The sequence below is a fragment of the Oncorhynchus nerka genome, linkage group LG7 (assembly GCF_034236695.1).
Source record: "Oncorhynchus nerka isolate Pitt River linkage group LG7, Oner_Uvic_2.0, whole genome shotgun sequence".
In the NCBI taxonomy this organism is placed as follows: domain Eukaryota; kingdom Metazoa; phylum Chordata; class Actinopteri; order Salmoniformes; family Salmonidae; genus Oncorhynchus; species Oncorhynchus nerka.
Genome location: NC_088402.1, coordinates 12,941,243 through 12,958,846, shown reverse-complemented (window position 1 = coordinate 12,958,846; position 17,604 = coordinate 12,941,243). Strand labels below are relative to the sequence as shown.

The 17,604-nt window shown below is 45.8% G+C and overlaps 1 protein-coding gene across 2 annotated transcripts in view; it reads right to left on the bottom strand.

The window, feature by feature from the left end:
• Positions 1–17,604, bottom strand: part of LOC115131260 (SH3 domain-binding protein 5-like) — a 35,741-nt gene that overhangs the window by 10,220 nt on the left and 7,917 nt on the right. For both annotated transcript variants that reach the window (XR_010464275.1, XM_029662834.2), the window contains exons 2-3: positions 12,557–12,619; positions 2,591–2,719 (exon numbers count right to left, since the gene is read on the bottom strand). Coding sequence is in view for 1 of the 2 variants with exons in the window: in XM_029662834.2 (XP_029518694.1) it covers positions 2,591–2,719; positions 12,557–12,619 (192 nt within the window). In the remaining variant the exon portion in view is untranslated. The remainder of the gene's footprint in view (positions 1–2,590; positions 2,720–12,556; positions 12,620–17,604) is intronic.

Below are 17,604 nucleotides of genomic sequence, written 5' to 3'. Positions count from 1 at the left end.
CTTCCTGATTCCTCCCTCTTCTCTCCCCTCTCTCCCTGATTCCACCTCTCTCAAGTGTGTGTGTAGTACAGCAAAAGGAAAACATTATTTCTCTGAACCACTGAAACCACTGACCAAATTTGACCTCCATCTAAAATGGACACACACACTCATATCTCCCAGCACAGGCACAGAAAGGCGCCAGGAATAACCGTCTCTCTTGCTCATACCGCAGGAAGTGTTTTGTTTGTGTGTGTGTGTGTGTGTGTGTGTGTGTGTGTGTGTGTGTGTTCGTACACTACCCCCGTACTATGTGAAGTAGGGTAAAGTAGTGTAGAGTAGAGTAAGATAGAGTGGATTAGGGTAGAGTAGAGTAGGGCAGAGTAGGGCAGAGTAGGGCAGAGTAGGGTAGAGTAGGGTAGAGTAGGGTAGGGTGGAGTGGGGTAGAGTAGAGTACGGTAGAGTAGAGTAGAGTAGGGTAAAATAGGGTAGAGTAGACTAGGGTAGAGTACGGTAGAGTAGGGTAGGGTAGAGTAGAGTATGGTAGAGTAGGGTAGAGTAGGGTAGAGTAGGGTAGAGTGGGGTAGAGTAGGGTAGAGTAGGGTAGAGTAGGGTAGGGTAGGGTAGGGTAGGGTAGAGTGGGGTAGAGTAGGGTAGGGTAGAGTAGAGTAGAGTAGGGTAGACTGGGGTAGAGTAGAGTATGGTAGAGTAGAGTAGGGTAGAGTAGAGTAGAGTAGGGTAGAGTAGAGTAGGGTAGGGTAGGGTAGGGTAGGGTAGAGTATGTTTACTGTTCATTTTATTGTTTATTTCACTTTTATTAATGATCTATTTCACTTGCTATGGCAAAGTTAACATATGTTTCCCATTTCAATAAAGCCCTTACATTTAATTTAAATTTAATTGAGAAGGAGAGACAGATAGACAGCTTCCTGAGAAGAGCTATGGTCCTAAATCTCCCTCTCCTCTCCTCTTAGTCTCCGCATTGGAATGTCAGTGGAGAGACAGAGGGGGAGAGAGCGAGGGAGTGAGGGAGAGAAGGAGGGAGGGAGGGAGGGACAGAAAGCAGGCGGGAGGGAGCGAGGGAGTGAGGGTCAGAGGGAGAGAAGGAGGGAGGGAGGGAGGGACAGAAAGCAGGCGGGAGGGAGGGAGGGAGGGAGGGAGGGAGGGAGGGAGGGAGGGAGGATAAGTAGTAGATAAATAGCTTTTGGATCAGGCTCTAGAAATGAGGTCACATATGAAAAATGTCAAATTCAGACATGAATCATAAGTAAACAATAGAAGGGTTAGCTAGATAGGGTCTGCTAGCTAGATAGGGTCTGCTAGCTAGATAGGGTCTGCTAGCTAGATAGGGTCTGCTAGCTAGATAGGGTCTGCTAGCTAGATAGGACTGCTACCTAGATAGGACTGCTAGCTAGATAGGACTGGGCTCACTGGGGGCTGCTAGCTAGATAGGGGCTGTAATCCTGCCACTCACGTGTTGAAGTTGGCATCTATATACTGTAGACTGGCCAGCTATGTAGACACAGTGGACCTGGGACACTCAGTCTCTGTCCGCTTGTACCCTTTCCCATCAAAGCGTAGACAGGTCAGCTCATATTTTTTTGTTGGCAGACACACACGCTAGTCATTTGTTGAATGACTGAAATGATGCTCTCTCATAGGCTGTTGCCAGGGTTGATGGACCAAGCCCCCTTGGGTGTCTGTGAATAGCTGATAGGAGCCAATCAGAGCAGCTGTAGGAGGTGGGCAGGGGCAGGGGGTGGCAGAGGACACATGCCAGATTAGAGAGGTTAAATAAAGGAGGGATTAAACACCTGAGACTCATCTCTTTATCTACCCTACTCACAAGCAGCTGACAGGAAGGGACAGAGGGACTCTGTGTGTGTGTGTGTGTGTGTGTGTGTGTGTGTGTGTGTGTGTGTGTGATTTAGAGCGTGGGAGTGTGACAGAGTTATAAATAGATGCATGATGAAATACACATCTTAGAATCAACTATTAAAGACTACCAGAACCTACTGGATTCTCCAATGACATTTAATGAACTACAGGATAAAATACAAACCCTCCAACCCAAAAAGGCCTGTGGGGTTGATGGTATCCTACATGAAATAATAATATATACAAACCACAAATTCCAATTGGCTGTACTAAAACTCCTCAGCTCTGATATCTTCCCCGAGCAGGGATTAAATACCTGACACACTCATCTCTCTATCTACCCTACTCACAACTAGCTGACAGAGAAACTGTGTGTGTGTGTGTGTGTGTGTGTGTGAGTAGCAGTGTGTGATCAGTCTGATTTAGAGGTGGTGTGACAGAGTTATAAATAGAATCAATGTGACTTCTCCTCTGGCTTTTAAGTCCTTGAGTGTGTGTGTTCTCTTTAAAATGTTCCTCTCATGTAGCCTGTATAACCCTGGCCTGCCCAAAAGGGTTCTTTGGCCGTCCCCACAGGAGACCCCTTTTTGGTTCCAGGTAGAAGTATTTTGGGTTCCATGTAGAACTCTCTTCGAAAAGGGTTCTACATGGAACTCAAAAGGGTTCTACCTGTGTGTGTGTGTGTGTGTGTGTGTGTGTGTATGTGTGTGTGTGTGTATGTGTGTGTGTGTACCTGTCTGGCCACTCTCCTGGCCTCCCAGTAAGGTTTGGAGTCTTCTACAGCTCTGCCGATCCTCTTCACCTGCTCATCCAGCTTCACCGTGGCTTCCACCAGCACCGCGCGGAACCTCTGACGACAGTCCTACAGCCAGCCAGACAGACAGACAAACAGACAGACAGACAGACAGACACACATACACACGTTAGTAAAACACCAACAAATCTCCAGGAACCTTATATGTGTCACATTCTATCCTGTTATATTGTCACCGTGACAACAGACAGGGTGTTCTTCAGAGAGTATGTCTATGTAGCCATGTCTGTGCTGTTTTGTTTAGGAAGGTGTTTTCTCCTCTCCATCCCGATTCACAGAACTGAGATAGTCAGGCTTTTTCCTCAAAAGAGCTGTGTCAAACTCAATACAACACTAACTCACTTAACCAAGCATGGTAACTTTACATGAATCTGATTCACAAAGTTGGCACCACACACACAAGCATAAACACCCCCAGTCTGCAGACAGGAACATTACCCCTATGCTGTTACATATTCGTGGAAATATTACAGGGGAGAATCCCTTCTCTCGGTCCCTGCGTCACAATGTCTAAAATTAGGGGCTGAGAAATGTCTCTCTCCCTGTCAAAGAGGAGTGTGTGTGTGTGTGTGTGGTGCCAACTATGTGAATCAGATTCATGTAAAGTTACCATGCTTACCACATGTCCCTGATTGTGATGGACAGTCCCACATTCCTGTAGGCTACTAATCTGTTCCTCTAAATCATCCCGTTGTTCCGCATTTGGGTATCTTAAATGTGGTCACCCTAGATTTAAGGGCTGTAACACCTGCATCTTGTCCCCAGAAAGGGAGGGGGTAGGAAGAGAGGAGGAAAAATGGAGGGGAAAACAGAGGGGGAGAGATGGAGGGGAAAAGAGAGGGGGAGAGATGGAGGGGAAAAGAGAGGGGGAGAGATGGAGGGGGAAAAGATGGAGGGGAAACTAGCTTCCTGTGACATCATCACACTTCCTCAATGGTTTCTGCGGTTTCACGTTTCAATCAAGTTTCAAGTTTTAATGTCACATGCACAAGTACAGTGAAATGCCTTTCTTGCAAACTCTAACCCCAACAATACAATAATGAATAACAATGTAACACAAAAATAATAACACAGGGGCAGGGTAGCCTAGTGGTTAGAGCGTTGGACTAGTAACCGGAAGGTTGCAAGTTCAAACCCCCGAGCTGACAAGGTACAAATCTGTCGTTCTGCCCCTGAACCCACTGTTCCTAGACTGTCATTGAAAATAAGAATTTGTTCTTAACTGACTTGCCTAGTTAAATAAAGGTAAAATAAATAACAAGAGGAACATGATAAAGTAATCATACTCTATACAGGGTCAATCAGGTCCAGTGTCATATTGACAATGCACAGTGATACTGGAGTGATGGTGGTAGATATGTAGAGGGGTAAGGAGACAGGGATACTGGAGTGATGGTGGTAGATATGTAGAGGGGGAAGGAGACAGGGATACTGGAGTGATGGAGGTAGATATGTATAGGGGGAAGGTGACAGGGATACTGGAGTGATGGTGGTAGATATGTATAGGGGGAAGGAGACAGGGATACTGGAGTGATGGAGGTAGATATGTAGAGGGGTAAGGGGACAGGGATACTGGAGTGATGGTGGTAGATATGTATAGTGGGAGTGATGGAGGTAGATATGTATAGGAGACAGGGATACTGGAGTGATTGAGGTAGATATGTATAGGAGACAGGGATACTGGAGTGATTGAGGTAGATATGTATAGGAGACAGGGATACTGGAGTGATGGAGGTAGATATGTAGAGGGGTAAGGGGACAGGGATACTGGAGTGATGGAGGTAGATATGTATAGGAGACAGGGATACTGGAGTGATGGTGGTAGATATGTATAGGGGGAAGGAGACAGGGATACTGGAGTGATGGAGGTAGATATGTATAGGAGACAGGGATACTGGAGTGATGGAGGTAGATATGTATAGGAGACAGGGATACTGGAGTGATGGAGGTAGATATGTATAGGAGACAGGGATACTGGAGTGATGGTGGTAGATATGTATAGGAGACAGGGATACTGGAGTGATGGTGGTAGATATGTATAGGGGGAAGGAGACAGGGATACTGGAGTGATGGAGGTAGATATGTATAGGAGACAGGGATACTGGAGTGATGGAGGTAGATATGTATAGGAGACAGGGATACTGGAGTGATGGAGGTAGATATGTATAGGAGACAGGGATACTGGAGTGATGGTGGTAGATATGTATAGGGGTAAGGGGACAGGGATACTGGAGTGATGGAGGTAGATATGTAGAGGGGTAAGGTGACAGGGATACTGGAGTGATGGAGGTAGATATGTAGAGGGGTAAGGGGACAGGGATACTGGAGTGATGGAGGTAGATATGTAGAGGGGTAAGGTGACAGGGATACTGGAGTGATGGTGGTAGATATGTAGAGGGGTAAGGGGACAGGGATACTGGAGTGATGGAGGTAGATATGTATAGGGGTAAGGGGACAGGGATACTGGAGTGATGGTGGTAGATATGTAGAGGGGTAAGGTGACAGGGATACTGGAGTGATGGTGGTAGATATGTAGAGGGGTAAGGGGACAGGGATACTGGAGTGATGGAGGTAGATATGTAGAGGGGTAAGGGGACAGGGATACTGGAGTGATGGTGGTAGATATGTATAGGGGGAAGGAGACAGGGAGGTAGATATGTATAGAGGTAAGGTGACAGGGATACTGGAGTGATGGTGGTAGATATGTATAGGGGGAAGGAGACAGGGATACTGGAGTGATGGAGGTAGATATGTATAGGGGGAAGGAGACAGGGATACTGGAGTGATGGAGGTAGATATGTAGAGGGGTAAGGGGACAGGGATACTGGAGTGATGGTGGTAGATATGTATAGTGGGAGTGATGGAGGTAGATATGTATAGGAGACAGGGATACTGGAGTGATGGAGGTAGATATGTATAGGAGACAGGGATACTGGAGTGATGGAGGTAGATATGTATAGGAGACAGGGATACTGGAGTGATGGAGGTAGATATGTATAGGAGACAGGGATACTGGAGTGATGGAGGTAGATATGTATAGTGGGAAGGAGACAGGGATACTGGAGTGATGGTGGTAGATATGTATAGTGGTAAGGGGACAGGGATACTGGAGTGATGGAGGTAGATATGTATAGTGGGAGTGATGGAGGTAGATATGTATAGGGGGAAGGAGACAGGGATACTGGAGTGATGGAGGTAGATATGTAGAGGGGTAAGGGGACAGGGATACTGGAGTGATGGAGGTAGATATGTATAGGAGACAGGGATACTGGAGTGATGGAGGTAGATATGTATAGGAGACAGGGATACTGGAGTGATGGAGGTAGATATGTATAGTGGGAAGGAGACAGGGATACTGGAGTGATGGTGGTAGATATGTATAGTGGTAAGGGGACAGGGATACTGGAGTGATGGAGGTAGATATGTATAGTGGGAGTGATGGAGGTAGATATGTATAGGGGGAAGGAGACAGGGATACTGGAGTGATGGAGGTAGATATGTAGAGGGGTAAGGGGACAGGGATACTGGAGTGATGGAGGTAGATATGTATAGGAGACAGGGATACTGGAGTGATTGAGGTAGATATGTATAGGAGACAGGGATACTGGAGTGATTGAGGTAGATATGTATAGGAGACAGGGATACTGGAGTGATGGAGGTAGATATGTATAGGAGACAGGGATACTGGAGTGATGGAGGTAGATATGTATAGGAGACAGGGATACTGGAGTGATGGAGGTAGATATGTAGAGGGGTAAGGGGACAGGGATACTGGAGTGATGGAGGTAGATATGTATAGTGGGAGTGATGGAGGTAGATATGTATAGGAGACAGGGATACTGGAGTGATTGAGGTGGATATGTATAGGAGACAGGGATACTGGAGTGATGGAGGTAGATATGTATAGGAGACAGGGATACTGGAGTGATGGAGGTAGATATGTATAGGAGACAGGGATACTGGAGTGATGGAGGTAGATATGTATAGGAGACAGGGATACTGGAGTGATGGAGGTAGATATGTATAGGCGATAGGGATACTGGAGTGATGGAGGTAGATATGTATAGGAGACAGGGATACTGGAGTGATGGAGGTAGATATGTATAGGAGACAGGGATACTGGAGTGATGGGGGTAGATATGTATAGGGGTAAGGGGACAGGGATACTGGAGTGATGGGGTAGATATGTATAGGGGTAAGGGGACAGGGATACTGGAGTGAAGGAGGTAGATATGTATAGTGGGAGTGATGGAGGTAGATATGTATAGTGGGAGTGATGGAGGTAGATATGTATAGTGGGAGTGATGGAGGTAGATATGTATAGTGGGAGTGATGGAGGTAGATATGTATAGTGGGGTAGATATGATGGAGGTGATGATATGTATAGTGGGAGTGATGGAGGTAGATATGTATAGTGGGAGTGATGGAGGTAGATATGTATAGTGGGAGTGATGGAGGTGATATGTATAGTGGGAGTGATGGAGGTAGATATGTATAGTGGGAGTGATGGAGGTAGATATGTATAGTGGGAGTGATGGAGGTAGATATGTATAGTGGGAGTGATGGAGGTAGATATGTATAGTGGGAGTGATGGAGGTAGATATGTATAGTGGGAGTGATGGAGGTAGATATGTATAGTGGGAGTGATGGAGGTAGATATGTATAGTGGGAGTGATGGAGGTAGATATGTATAGTGGGAGTGATGGAGGTAGATATGTATAGTGGGAGTGATGGAGGTAGATATGTATAGTGGGAGTGATGGAGGTAGATATGTATAGTGGGAGTGATGGAGGTAGATATGTATAGTGGAGTGATGGAGGTAGATATGTATAGTGGGAGTGATGGAGGTAGATATGTATAGTGGGAGTGATGGAGGTAGATATGTATAGTGGGAGTGATGGAGGTAGATATGTATAGTGGGAGTGATGGAGGTAGATATGTATAGTGGGAGTGATGGAGGTAGATGTGGGAGTGATGGAGGTAGATATGTATAGTGGGAGTGATGGAGGTAGATATGTATAGTGGGAGTGATGGAGGTAGATATGTAAGGTGAATGGGCATCAGGATGTTTGATAAACAGAGTAGCAGCAGCGTATATGATGATTGTATGTGAGTGGGTGTGTGTGTGCAGAGTCAGTGTCAATGTATGTTCATATTATGTGTGTGTGTTGAGCGAATGATGGAGTGAGTGTTTGTATGTGTGTTGGAGTATCAGTGTGTGTGTAGGGCCCTGTGAGTGTGTAGGGCCCTGTGAGTGTGTAGGGCCCTGTGAGCGTGAATAGAGACGGTGCAAAAATACAAAGGTCAACCCCAGATAGCCCATGTAGCTATTTAGTTATATTTAGTTAGCTATTTTGTTAGCTATTTAGTTCTATTTAGTTAGCCATTTAGTTCTACTTAGTTAGCTATTTAGTTTTATTTAGTTAGCTATTTAGCTCTATTTAGTTATATTTAGTTAGCTATTTTGTTAGCTATTTCGTTCTATTTAGTTAGCTATTTAGTTCTATTTAGTTAGCTATTTAGTTATATTTAGTTAGCTATTTAGTTATATTTAGTTCTACTTAGTTAGCTATTTTGTTAGCTATTTAGTTAGCTATTTAGCTCTATTTAGTTCTATTTAGTTAGCTATTTAGTTATATTTAGTTAGCTATTTTGTTAGCTATTTAGTTCTATTTAGTTAGCTATTTTGTTAGCTATTTAGTTAGCTATTTAGTTCTATTTAGTTAGCTATTTAGTTCTATTTAGTTCTATTTAGTTAGCTATTTTGTTAGCTATTTAGTTCTATTTAGTTAGCTATTTAGTTCTATTTAGTTCTACTTTGTTAGCTATTTAGTTCTATTTAGTTAGCTATTTAGCTCTATTTAGTTCTATTTAGTTAGCTATTTTGTTAGCTATTTTGTTAGCTATTTAGTTAGCTATTTAGTTAGCTATTTTGTTAGCTATTTAGTTAGCTATTTAGTTAGCTATTTAGTTAGCTATTTAGCAGTCTCATGACATGGGGATAGAAGCTGTTCAGGAGCCTGTTTTGGTGTCAGACTTGATGCACCGTCACCTCTTGCCGTGCGGAAGCAGAGAAAACAATCTATGGGTTGGTTGGAGTCTTTAATGATTTTCTTGGTCTTCCTTTCACACCTCCTGATATAGAGAGGTCCTAGATGGCAAGGAGCTCGTCCCCGGGGAAGTACTGGGCTGTCCGCACCACACTCTGTAGCGCCATGCTATCGAGAGCGGTGCTATTCCCATACCAAGCGGTGTTGCAGCCAGTCAAGATGCTCTCAGTCGTATAGCTGTAGAACGTTTTTGAGGATTTGAAGGGCCCATGCCAAACCTTTTCAACCTCCTGAGGGGGAAAAGGTGCTGTCGGGCCTTCTTCACAACTACGCTCGTTTGTGTAGACCATTTTAAGTTCTTAGTGATTTGGACACAGAGGAACTCTCTACCTGCTCCACTGCAGCCCCGTCGATGAGGATGGGGACCTGCTCGGACCTCTGTTTCCTGTAGTCCACAATCAGCTCCTTGGTCTTACTGACGTTGAGGGAGAGGTTGTTGTCCTGGCACCACACTGTCAGGTCATTGACCTCCTCCCTAAAGGCTGTCTCATCGTTGTCAATGATCAGGCCTTACCACCGTAGTGTCGTCAGCAAACTTAATGATGGCGTTGGAATCGAGGCCTGGCCACGCAGTCTTGGGTGAACAGGGAGTACAGGAGGGGACTAAACGCGCACCCCTGTGGGACCCCCGTGTTGAGGGTCAGCGTGGCGAGGTGATGTTGCCTACCCTCACCACCTGGATCGGCTCATCAGGAAGTGCAGGATCCAGTTTCAGAGGGAGGGGTTCAGTCCCATGATCCTAAGCTTGGTGACGAGCTTGGAGGGGACAACGATGTTGAACGCTGAGCTGTAGTCAATGAACAGCATTCTCACATAGGTGTTCCTCATATCTAGGTGGGTGAGGGCAGTGTGGAGAACAATTGAGATTGCATCGTCTATGGATCTCTTGGGGGCGGTATGCAAGTTGGAGTGGGTCTAGGATGTCTGGGATGATTAAGTTGATGTGTGCCATAACCAGCCTCTCAGAACACTTCATGGGTGACGGAGATATGAGGTATCTGTGACATTCACTGAGGAGCAATGTTTACAATAAACATGCTGATAGTTTGTCTCTCTGGAAAAGAACACCTATTAAATCAGTGATCTGAAACATTTTTAACCCAATACTGACCAATGAACTCCTGATGTTGAAACGTAGCTTCCTGAAGTTGTTTTTGTGTTCCACCAAGCCAATGTCTCGAACCACAGTCCATGACCCCTGGTCCCTGGCCCCTGTCCCCTGGTCCCTGTCCCCTGGCCCCTGTCCCCTGGTCCCTGACCCAGTCCTAAAACAGGACCCAACAATACTGTGCTTCCTAACAGTAATCCAAATGTCTTTCTAATAGCTGCTGCTCAGAGAGCGAGAGTAGACCTAGGGTTTAAAGGTCAGACGGCAAGACAGAGAGAGAGAATAGACCTAGGGTTTAAAGGTCAGACGGCAAGACAGAGAGAGAGAATAGACCTAGGGTTTAATGGTCAGACGGCAAGACAGAGAGAGAGAATAGACCTAGGGTTTAATGGTCAGACGGCAAGACAGAGAGAGAGAGTAGACCTAGGGTTTAAAGGTCAGACGGCAAGACAGAGAGAGAGAATAGACCTAGGGTTTAATGGTCAGAAGACGGAGAGGCAAGAGACGACAGAGAGAGAGTAGACCTTTTAAAGGTCAGAGAAGAGAGAGAGAGTAGACCTAGGGTTTAAAGGTCAGACGGCAAGACAGAGAGAGAGTTTATTGGTCAGACGGCAAGACAGAGAGAGAGTAGACCTAGGGTTTAAAGGTCAGACGGCAAGACAGAGAGAGAGAATAGACCTAGGGTTTAATGGTCAGACGGCAAGACAGAGAGAGAGAGTAGACCTAGGGTTTAAAGGTCAGACGGCAAGACAGAGAGAGAGTAGACCTAGGGTTTAAAGGTCAGACGGCAAGAGAGAGAGAGTAGACCTAGGGTTTAATGGTCAGACGGCAAGGTCAGATGGCAAGACAGAGAGAGAGTAGACAGACAGAGAGAGAGAGAGAGTAGACCTAGGGTTTAATGGTCAGACGGCAAGACAGAGAGAGAGAGTAGACCTAGGGTTTATTGGTCAGACGGCAAGACAGAGAGAGAGTAGACCTAGGGTTTAATGGTCAGATGGCAAGACAGAGAGAGAGTAGACCTAGGGTTTATTGGTCAGATGGCAAGACAGAGAGAGAGAGTAGACCTAGGGTTTATTGGTCAGACGGCAAGACAGAGAGAGAGAGAGTAGACCTAGGGTTTATTGGTCAGACGGCAAGACAGAGAGAGAGAGTAGACCTAGGGTTTAATGGTCAGAAGGCAAGACAGAGAGAGAGAGAGAGAGAGAGAGAGAGAGAGAGAGAGAGAGAGAGAGAGGCCACACAGGCCCGTCTACCCTACAGGGGGATCTAGGGGGGCTCAGAGTCACCTTTTGTTTATAACGTAAACAACTTGACATACTTCGCATACCTCCCTTTCAGCCATTCTCTTTCTCTGAATTAGCTTCCTGGAAATATACAACAACATAATATATGTGTATAATACAGGTATTACTTGTGTATGTCTATAACAAGATGTTCTTCCTGAAATACAAGGAATATGCTGACGTTTCCCCCAAGTACTCAATCTGTTCAGTAAACTGGCTCTCTTCTTCTCCCTCTCTCCCTCTTCCCTCTCTCCCAATTCCCTCTCTCCTCTCTCCCCCTTCCCTCTCTCCCCCCCTCTCCCCCTCTCCCCCTTCCCTCTCTCCCTCTCCCCCTTCCCTCTCTCCCCTACCCCCTCTCCCCCTTCCCTCTCCCCTCCCTCTCCCCCTTCCCTCTCTCCCCTTCCCTCTCTCCCCCTTCCCCTCTCCCCTTCCCTCTCCCCCTTCCCCCTTCCCTCTCTCCCCTTCCCCTCTCCCCCTTCCCTCTCCCCTCTCTCCCCCTTCCCTCTCTCCCTCTCTCCCCTTCCCTCTCTCCCTCTCCCTTCCCCTTCCCTCTCTCTTCCCTCTCTCCCCCTTCCATCTCTCCCTCTTCCCTCTCTCCCCTACCCTTCTTTCCCCCTTTCCCCTACCCTCTTTCCCCCTTTCCCCCTTCGCTCTCTCCCCCTACCCCCTCTCCCCCTTCCCTCTTCCCTCTCTCCCTCTCTCCCCCTTCCCTCTCCCTCCTTCCCCCTCTCTAGCGTATTTCAAATCAAATCAAATCAAATTTTATCTGGTCACATGCACAAGCCCTTAACCAACAATGCAGTTTTAAGAAAAATATGTGTTAAGTAAAAAATAAGAAATTAAAGTAACAAATAATTAAAGAGCAGCCGTAAATAACAATAGCGAGGCTATAAACAGGGGGTACCAGTACAGAGTCAATATGCGGGGGCACCGGTTAGTCGAGGTAATTGAGGTAATATGTACATGTAGGTAGAGTTAAAGTGACTATGCATAGATAATAAACAGCGAGTAGCAGCAGTGTAAAAGGGGGGGTGCAACACAAATAGTCTGGGTAGCCATTTGATTAGCTGTTCAGGAGTCTTATGGCTTTGGGGGTAGGAGCTGTTGAGAAGACTTCTGGACCTAGACTTGGCTATTCTAGACTCTTTCCAACGAAACCCAGAAGAGGAGAGGAGGTGGTTTAGAGGAGGAAAAGAGCGTATTTGTAATGTAACCCAGAAGAGGAGGTGGTTTAGAGGAGGAAATGAAGACGTCAGATTTGGGATTGGCTGCTATTTGATTTGATTGGAATGAAAGGCTTTGGGCCAGTAACAGAAAGGGTCACTGGTTGGAATAGCCAAGAAAGTGACAAGTCTGTTCTTGTCACAAACGCACACAGACCCACCTCCAGCTCTGTCTCCCAGCGGTTGATGTCCTCTGTAGACTGGTTCAACTTGTCCAACTCCCCCTGTTTACACACAACACACAGGAGACAGGGAGGAGGGAAGGAGGCAAGGATAGGAGAGAGAAACATGAAGAGGAAGGAAAAGAGAGAGGATAGAGAGCAAAAAGAAAGGGTTGTAGAATTACATGAAATGTGTTTAGAAAAGGCCAAAATGCTCCTGTGCTGAGAAAGGACAAGCAAGGTATCTGATCTAGCCTATATAGGTATCTGATCTAGCCTATATAGGTATCTGATCTAGCCTATATAGGTATCTGATCTAGCCTATATAGGTATCTGATCTAGCCTATATAGGTATCTGACCTAGCCTATATAGGTATCTGACCTAGCCTATATAGGTATCTGATCTAGCCTATATAGGTATCTGATCTAGCCTATATAGGTATCTGATCTAGCCTATATAGGTATCTGATCTAGCCTATATAGGTATCTGATCTAGCCTATATAGGTATCTGATCTAGCCTATATAGGTATCTGATCTAGCCTATATAGGTATCTGACCTAGCCTATATAGGTATCTGACCTAGCCTATATAGGTATCTGACCTAGCCTATATAGGTATCTGACCTAGCCTATATAGGTATCTGACCTAGCCTATATAGGTATCTGACCTAGCCTATATAGGTATCTGACCTAGCCTATATAGGTATCTGACCCTATATAGGTATAGCCTATATAGGTATCTGATCTAGCCTATAGGTATCTGATCTAGCCTATATAGGTATCTGATCTAGCCTATATAGGTATCTGATCTAGCCTATATAGGTATCTGATCTAGCCTATATAGGTATCTGATCTAGCCTATATAGGTATCTGATCTAGCCTATATAGGTATCTGATCTAGCCTATATAGGTATCTGATCTAGCCTATAGGTATCTGATCTCTAGCCTATATAGGTATCTGATCTAGCCTATATAGGTATCTGATCTAGCCTATATAGGTATCTGATCTAGCCTATATAGGTATCTGATCTAGCCTATATAGGTATCTGATCTAGCCTATATAGGTATCTGATCTAGCCTATATAGGTATCTGATCTAGCCTATATAGGTATCTGATCTAACCTATATAGGTATCTGATCTAGCCTATATAGGTATCTGATCTAGCCTATATAGGTATCTGATCTAGCCTATATAGGTATCTGAACTAGCCTATAACCTAGGTATCTACGCCACTATGTACTGCATTGAACATTCCATTTTGTGAATAGTGATTGTTATATTGTTGTTTTAAATTACGACTATCCCAATCTAATCATCGCATTAGGAATAGTAGGCTATCTTACACACAGTACCAGTCAAAAGTTTGGACATACCTACTCATTCAAGGGTTTTTCTTTATTTTTTAAACTATTTTCTACCTTGTAGAAAAATACTGAAGACATCAAAACTATGAAATAACACATATGGAATCATGTAATAACCCCCCCCAAAAAAGTGTTAAACAATTCAAAATATATTTTATATGTGTGATACTTCAAAGTAGCCACCCTGTGCCTTGATCACAGCTTTGCACACTCTTGGCATTCTCTCAACCAGCTTCATGAGGTAGTCACCTGGAATGCATTTCAATTAACAGGTGTGCCTTGTTAAAAGTTAATTTGTGGAATTTCTTTCCTTCTTAATGCGTTTGAGCCAATCAGTTATGTTGTGACAAGGTAGGGGTGGTATACAGAAGAGCCCTATTTGGTAAAAGACCAGGTCCATATTATGACAAGAACAGCTCAAATAAGCAAAGAGAAACGACAGTCCGTCAGTACTTTAAGACATGAAGGTCAGTCAATTCTGAAAATTTCAAGACATTTTTAAGTTTCTTCAAGTGCAGTCACAATAAACCATCAAGCGCTATGATGAAACTGTCTCTCATGAGGACCGCCACAGGAATGGAAGACCCAGAGTTACCTCTACTGTAGAGGATAAGTTCATTAGAGTTAACTGCACCTCAGAGTGCAGCCCAAATAAATGCTTCACCGAGTTCAAGTAACAGTGTAACTTATGCCTGTCGTCGGGCAGAGTGGACCAATTGTTCATGATTATTTTTATTATCAAAAAACACTCAAACAAAGTAACAAAATGAAAGCGACCAGTTCTGTCAGGTAACAGAGACTAAACAGAAAATAACTACCCACAAAACACAGGTGGGAAAAAGTTGCCTAAGTGTGATCCCCAATCAGAGACAACGATAGACAGCTGCCTCTGATTGGGAACCATACTAGGCCAAAACAAAGAAATAGACAACATAGAATGCCCAACCCAAATCACACCCTGACCTAACCAAATAGAGAAATAAAACGGCTCTCTAAGGTCAGGGCGTGACAAACAGACACATCTCAACATCAACTGTTCAGAGGAAACTGGGTGAATCAGGCCTTCATGGTTGAATTGCTGAAAAGAAACCACTACTAAAGGACACCAATAATAAGAAGAGACTTGCTCGGGTCAAGAAACACGAGCATTGGACATTAGACCGGTGGCAATCTGTCCTTTTGGTCTGATGAGTCCAAATTTGAGATGTTTGGTTCCAACCGCCATGTAGCTGAACGGATGATCTCTGCATGTGTGGTTCTCACCGTGAAGCATGGAGGAGGAGGTGTGATTGTGTGGGGGTGCTTTGCTGGTGACACTGTCAGTGATTTATTTAGAATTCAAGGCACACTTAACCAGCATGGCTACTGCAGCGATACACCATCCCATCTGGTTTGTGCTTAGTAGGACTATCATTTGTTTTCAACGGGACAATGACCCAAAACACACCTCCAGGCTGTGTAAGGGCTATTTGACCAAGAAGGAGCGTGATGGAGTGCTGCATCAGATGCATGTCTGGCAGACATATCAGTGTGGATGACGGATCATCACCTCAAGCTGAACCTCGGCAAGACGGAGCTGCTCTTCCTCCCGGGGAAGGACTGCCCGTTCCATGATCTCGCCATCACGGTTGACAACTCCATTGTGTCCTCCTCCCAGAGCGCTAAGAACCTTGGCGTGATCCTGGACAACACCCTGTCGTTCTCAAATAACATCAAGGTGGTGGCCCGTTCCTGTAGGTTCATGCTCTACAACATCCGCAGAGTACGACCCTGCCTCACACAGGAAGCGGCGCAGGTCCTAATCCAGGCACTTGTCATCTCCCGTCTGGATTACTGCAACTCGCTGTTGGCTGGGCTCCCTGCCTGTGCCATTAAACCCCTACAGCTCATCCAGAACGCCGCAGCCCGTCTGGTGTTCAACCTTCCCAAGTTCTCTCACGTCACCCCGCTCCTCCGCTCTCTCCACTGGCTTCCAGTTGAAGCTCACATCCGCTACAAGACCATGGTGATTGCCTACGGAGCTGTGAGGGGAACGGCACCTCAGTACCTCCAGGCTCTGATCAGGCCCTACACCCAAACAAGGGCACTGCGTTCATCCACCTCTGGCCTGCTCGCCTCCCTACCACTGAGGAAGTACAGTTCCCGCTCAGCCCAGTCAAAACTGTTCGCTGCTCTGGCCCCCCAATGGTGGAACAAACTCCCTCACGACGCCAGGACAGCGGAGTCAATCACCACCTTCCGGAGACACCTGAAACCCCACCTCTTTAAGGAATACCTAGGATAGGATAAAGTAATCCTTCTCACCCCCCTTAAAAGATTTAGATGCACTATTGTAAAGTGGCAGTTCCACTGGATGTCATAAGGTGAACGCACCAATTTGTAAGTCGCTCTGGATAAGAGCGTCTGCTAAATGACTTAAATGTAAATGTAAATGTAATGACCTGGCCTCCACAATCACCCAACCTCAACCCAATTGAGATGGTTTGGGATGAGTTGGACCGCAGAGTGAAGGAAAAGCAGCCAACAAGTACCCAGTATATGTAGTAACCAGAGCCGGGTGGCCCTATACGCTCACTACGCAAATTGCGTAGGGCCCCGCAAATTACACAAATTACCTCCCACTTGTGGCAAAGCGGGTGTCAATGTGTACAACTTGGATGAGAGGATAAAGTGGAACCATCCTTCTGGTCATGAAAAGAGAAGAAGAAAAACACCATGAAAGTGAATCCCAGGAACAGCAATCAGGTAAACTTGTCTTCTCTCCAAGCAAATAACAGTAACGTTAAGTTGATGTGTAGGTAACCTAGCTGGGCAGTGCATCTCTCTCTCTAGTCTGTCTGTCTTGCTCACCTAGCTGGGCAGTGCATCTCTCTCTAGTCTGTCTGTCTTGCTAACCTAGCTGGGCAGTGCATCTCTCTCTCTAGTCTGTCTGTCTTGCTAACCTAGCTGGGCAGTGCATCTCTCTCTCTAGTCTGTCTGTCTTGCTAACCTAGCTGGGCAGTGCATCTCTTGGTCTGTCTGTCTTGCTAACCTAGCTGGGCAGTGCATCTCTCTCTCTAGTCTGTCTGTCTTGCTAACCTAGCTGGGCAGTGCATCTCTTGGTCTGTCTGTCTTGCTAACCTAGCTGGGCAGTGCATCTCTCTCTCTAGTCTGTCTGTCTTGCTAACCTAGCTGGGCAGTGCATCTCTCTCTCTAGTCTGTCTGTCTTGCTAACCTAGCTGGGCAGTGCATCTCTCTCTAGTCTGTCTGTCTTGCTAACCTAGCTGGGCAGTGCATCTCTCTCTCTAGTCTGTCTGTCTTGCTAACCTAGCTGGGCAGTGCATCTCTCTCTAGTCTGTCTGTCTTGCTAACCTAGCTGGGCAGTGCATCTCTCTCTAGTCTGTCTGTCTGTCTTGCTAACCTAGCTGGGCAGTGCATCTCTCTCTAGTCTGTCTGTCTTGCTAACCTAGCTGGGCAGTGCATCTCTTGGTCTGTCTGTCTTGCTAACCTAGCTGGGCAGTGCATCTCTCTCTCTAGTCTGTCTGTCTTGCTAACCTAGCTGGGCAGTGCATCTCTTGGTCTGTCTGTCTTGCTAACCTAGCTGGGCAGTGCATCTCTCTCTCTAGTCTGTCTGTCTTGCTAACCTAGCTGGGCAGTGCATCTCACTCTCTAGTCTGTCTGTCTTGCTAACCTAGCTGGGCAGT